Below are 4,631 nucleotides of genomic sequence, written 5' to 3' on the forward strand. Positions count from 1 at the left end.
AAGGATCTCTGTGAGTTCAAGACCAGCCTGGTCTATGTATCAAGTTCCAGGCCAGCTGAGACCTTCTCTCAATTTTTTTCTTCTGGATAAAAAATGAACTCCAGCCTTTATTGCATAGAGGAAGAGCTTTTACCTTCCTATTGCTAAATGAGGGAGACCCAAGTCTGCTTGCTGTCCCCACAGCTCCTTCTGCTGCCGTCTATGTCCTCTTCCCACTCGTACGTACAAACCCTGGGTGCCAGTCACTTGCTTCCATGCCTTCCCTGAGGCCACTTGGTGTAAACGACTGAAGGCAGGAGTCTTTGAGCTCACCCTATTGGCCCCCATCTGCTCTGGCCTGTGGGTCTCAGCATCCACCTCCACCCACTGCTGGGTAAAGCCTCTCAGGAGAGGTTGTGCTAGGTTTCCTGTCTACATTTTGGTCTCTACGCTGTCACCTTCCAAAAGCTGAAAAATTTTTCTGAACTAAGGGAACATGAACATTTGGGAACCTCCCCAAAGATGTGGTTTTGAAACTGAAGGGTGAAAGGATCCTGAGGCAGAATTGTTGCTAGTTAAAAAGGCCAGTCTGGGCTAAAGCATGACAACTCTGCCTCAAAGACAAATGAAAATAGAAGCTAAAAACAAAGGGGGAAGGTGGGGAAAGGTGGGGCTGGGGACAGCTTAGAATGCAAAGTGAATTGTGCCAAGGTCCTATGGTTTCCAAAGTAAGTTTCAGTGTGGGAAGGGCAGTGAGACCTTAGCTCAAGTAGAAGAAGTTTGCCAATGTTTGCCCCACCCCCACCCCAAGTCTCTCAAGGAGGTATGGGTGTGACCTCCAAGAAGTGACCTGACCCTGACCACACCCCAGTTCCTCACCTGGGATTCTAGGCAGGCCTGCATCCCTGACACACTCTAAGCCTTCCTAGTTTAAAAAAACTCTGCATAGAAACAGGTCTTCAGGGAAAATCACAGGGAGTCCATCCCCTCTGTGGCCTCTGGTTCTCCTGTGCTGGGTCCTTGGCAAAGCCCAGTTAGAACTCTAGCGAATGGCAGGACTGGCAGTGTCCGGCGAGTGCTTGGTCAAGTGGGCCAGACTGCAGGGGAAACACCTGCACGGGGAGCACTGTGGGATTCCCCCGCCCCCTTCCTTGCTGCAGCTGACTGTTGAGACCTGTGTGGGTGGCCCCCACCGGGAGCTGGCCCCTCCCTGGATGCCAAAGGCCTCAGTGAGATGGGAGAAGCTGCCAAGTCTCACCCGAAACTTCCTGCCCCAGCTAGAGCTTGCTGGCTGGGTGGGGCCTGAAGTCTGTCAGGCCCTGGAGGGAGAATGGGCATCTGGCTGTATCACCCGGTGTAGGAGCCATGGGGTGGGGTGGGGTGGGGGTGGGGGGGACATACAAAGGAAGCCAGGTCACAGTAGGACCTGCTGTTTTCAGTCTTTTATTTGATACACATTCAAAAGTGGCACCTCTGTACCTAGAGCCCAGAGTAATGAATGACCTGGGGTCTTCTGAACTGAGTTCACAGAGAGGGAAGAACCTCAAACCTAACCTGGGTTCATGACTCAGGCCTAAGACAGGAGCATAGTGCTGGAATAGATAGCAGGAGCCTGGAAAACTGGAGGCTACTACTGGAGTCTAAGGAATGGTTGTGTATAAATGGGGCACTGAAGGTAGGCTTTTGTAGAATAAATAGGAGTTTATAAAAAAACAATAAAAGGGTGGGGTGGAAAAAAAACTGATGGGCCTGTGGCCAAAATTCAGGGAGATTTCAGGATGCAGAGAACAGGGTGAGCTTGTGGGTGGCCCATGCTCAGCAGCCTGACCTTTGACCCCACAGCTCCCCTGGGCTGTTGGGGAGGGGCACATGCTTTCCACACTGTGGCTCTGGGACCTCCGGCCTCGGTTCTCTGGTCTGGAAAACAGGGTGCAGGCAGCCAATTGGGCTGTTTTACATCCACTTCAGGGCTAGGAGGTCTTGGATCAAAGAAGGGAAGGGAGGGAGGGAAGGAGGGAGCAAAGGGAGGGAGGGAAGGAGGGAAGGGAGAGGAAAGCCCGCCAAGATGGGGACCAAGGGACAGGCCCTACATTATTATTTCTGAACACGCTAAGGTTGTCCGTCTGCCTTAAGGAATGAGTGGTGATTTGCATGCAATTTGCATAGTGTTTGTTAAATGTCAAAATGCTTTCTCTCAATGGCCCCTCAATGCCAGCTCCCCCAACCCCACCCCCCAGCAGCTCTCTCACAGGGACAGCAGCTTCTCCCACAGCTGAGTAACAGCCTGGTGAGTCTGGAAGGAGATTGGAGAGGCAGAGAGAGACCCAAATCCCCAGGGCCTGGCACAGTTGCACGTTTATAGCAACCTGGTTCCAAAGGCCAAGATTCAGTCCCCAGCTGCCGTGCTCTGCCCCTGCAGCCTGTACAACTCTTAATGGAAATATTTCCTTCTGGGCTCACAGTTTAGTCTCCAGCATGTGAGAGAGGGAACACGGGGAAAATGGGGAACAGGGTCATAAAGACACTAGAGCTGTGCAGTAGAGCGCCCACCCACAGCCCGTGCTGAAATACACGTGCTGAAACACTTTGCACACCCATGGGCTAATCAGGGCCCCCTGGATCAGAGTGTCCTCCAGCAGACCCCCTGCTCATAGCCAGAGCCCTGTGGGTCCTCCAAAGAAGGACCTGTGCCTGTTGACTGGAGAGCTTCCCTGAGGAGGCTGTGCTCTGGGGATGGACAGAGGAGGATTCAGACAGCAGAGGCTCCTAGGGTTGGGTCCTAAGGCCACAGAGTAACCAGAAGGTTCTTTGCTGGGGGGATGGAAGGCTGGACGACCGTGTTGGAAGTCACCATCAGGAACACCAGAAGCAGTAATCAGCAGGACTGGCGAGTTGCATCTAGCTGGGAGCCCAGCACCTGGATCAGCAAGGGACATGGACCCAGGGTTGTGAATTAGCAGTTTCCAAGCCAATGGCCCTTTTTCCCTTCTCCAAATAGCCTGGATCTGGGCACGGAAGGGAGTGCAGTGGTTGCCCACAATCCTGAGGCCCTTTCTTCTGTAGCAGCCACAGTGCTTGGATCCCCTGGTGGACACCACAGGAATTGCAGGTATAGCTGCTCAGTGCATCCTGGTGCCTGTTACAGGAATCGCAGGCATTTGTGGACCTAAGCCCAAGAAGCTCAGTCAGAAGCCAGAGGACAGCAGAAAATTTCTCAAGGTCACCCAGCAAGTTGTGGACACCAGCGCTGAGCCAACATTAGGAAACGAGGATGAGACTAGTGTGCCACCCCATGGGCCCTCAGTTTCCCCACCTGTATATTCTACCAGCTTACCTAGAGTACAACTGGGCTCCCAGGAAGAGAGGTATGGTGCCTCCTGGCCCAGTTTGCTCCCTCAGCCAGCATCCTGTATCACTAAAGTCACTGCTCCATCTCCTACCTGAGAGGTGGACACAAAGAGACAAGGTAAGGACAAAAGCACTTGGCTTCTAGGCCTTTCCAGCTAGTCCAGGAGTTGAGCTGAAGTGAGCCTTGGCCCCACTGGAGACACAGAGCACAGTGTAGACACACAGGCTTGGGATAGGGTACAGTAGTGGCCCAGGGCTGTTTGTCCTGCCACCCTCCGAAGTGAGTGGGCAGACACTGAAAGAGATGGAGACACAGGAGACATGAAAAACATATGGGGACAGTGTGCAGAGAGATAGAGAGACCAGGACACAGAGGCATGCAGAGCCAGAGCCAGGTACACAGAGGGAGGCAGGAAGAGTCCCCAGAGCCACCACTGGAGCCTGCACCGCAGATCGACAAAGCTAATGGAGCTAAGAAGAAGAGCTCACAGTCACAAGGGCCTTTCTCACCTTGTCCCCGAGCCAGCACCCTCCCACTGTGTCATCCTCCACAAGTCAGAGCTCAAGATCCTACCAGGTCCCAGTCCAGGTTCCAGCCCAGGTCCCTGGTCACCTGGTGTCGCTGAGTAGAAGCAATACTGAGCCGTCCTGCAGGCGTGCCTCACGAACTGTCTGATGGTCAGGCAGCGGCCTAGAGTTGTAGTAGAAGGTTCTGCGCCAAGAGCTCACACCCTGGCCCACTAGCTGTGCTCGCAGGTCGCTCAGTGTGTCGCATGGCCGCACGGTCAGTGGCAGTAGCAATGCCTCATCGGCTAGGTGTACCTTAATGTGGTATCGCTTCCAGCGGGACAACCCACGACGCAGCTCTTCCATGGCCATTGCCAGCCTGAGACTCTGGCAGGTCAGCACCTGCCAGACCAGCTCAGCTGCCAGCCTCCACCCCTTCTAGGCACGCCCTGCTGCAGGAGCAGCCCACAGAGATGGTAGCATTGGCTGGCCCAGCCCAAGCCTCCATGGTAAACCTTTCTCCTGTACACAGAATACATCAAAGGCTCTGGGGCAAAGAATGCAGCTATTCAAAGGCCCTGGGGCAGGACGGGGAGCCTGGTGTGTTGGAGGAGTGGAGCTGGGTCTTTCTTTGAAGCAGAAGTAGTAAAGGGTAGAGAAGGGTGGCAAGGAAGGCAGTGTAACCCACCCACCCACTTCTTTAATCCTCTGGAACTTCCTCCCTAATCCATATCGGCACTGGCTTTGTGTCTGTGGGCTCCAAAGAAACCTCAATCCTGGGCCTCTGTCCTCTATGG

At 54.0% G+C, this 4,631-nt stretch overlaps 1 protein-coding gene and 1 long non-coding RNA gene across 2 annotated transcripts; both read right to left on the bottom strand.

The window, feature by feature from the left end:
* Positions 1–1,404: 1,404 nt before the first annotated feature.
* Tincr (TINCR ubiquitin domain containing) lies at positions 1,405–3,637 on the bottom strand. The gene is made up of 2 exons (NR_130129.1): positions 3,314–3,637; positions 1,405–2,896 (listed from the first exon to the last, which is right to left on the bottom strand). It is a non-coding gene; the product is annotated as a TINCR ubiquitin domain containing (long non-coding RNA).
* Positions 3,638–3,936: 299 nt separating this feature from the next.
* Positions 3,937–4,206, bottom strand: LOC134480470 (TINCR ubiquitin domain containing). Its single transcript, XM_063267958.1, has one exon. The coding sequence runs from the start codon at positions 4,204–4,206 to the stop codon at positions 3,937–3,939; it is 270 nt and encodes an 89-aa protein (XP_063124028.1).
* Positions 4,207–4,631: the final 425 nt, after the last annotated feature.

This window comes from Rattus norvegicus, chromosome 9 (assembly GCF_036323735.1).
Source record: "Rattus norvegicus strain BN/NHsdMcwi chromosome 9, GRCr8, whole genome shotgun sequence".
Taxonomy (NCBI): Eukaryota; Metazoa; Chordata; class Mammalia; order Rodentia; family Muridae; genus Rattus; species Rattus norvegicus.

Excerpts from the sequence above, each read along its gene's own strand:
- LOC134480470 (XM_063267958.1), bottom strand. The coding sequence starts at position 4,206 with ATGGCCATGGAAGAGCTGCGTCGTGGGTTGTCCCGCTGGAAGCGATAC.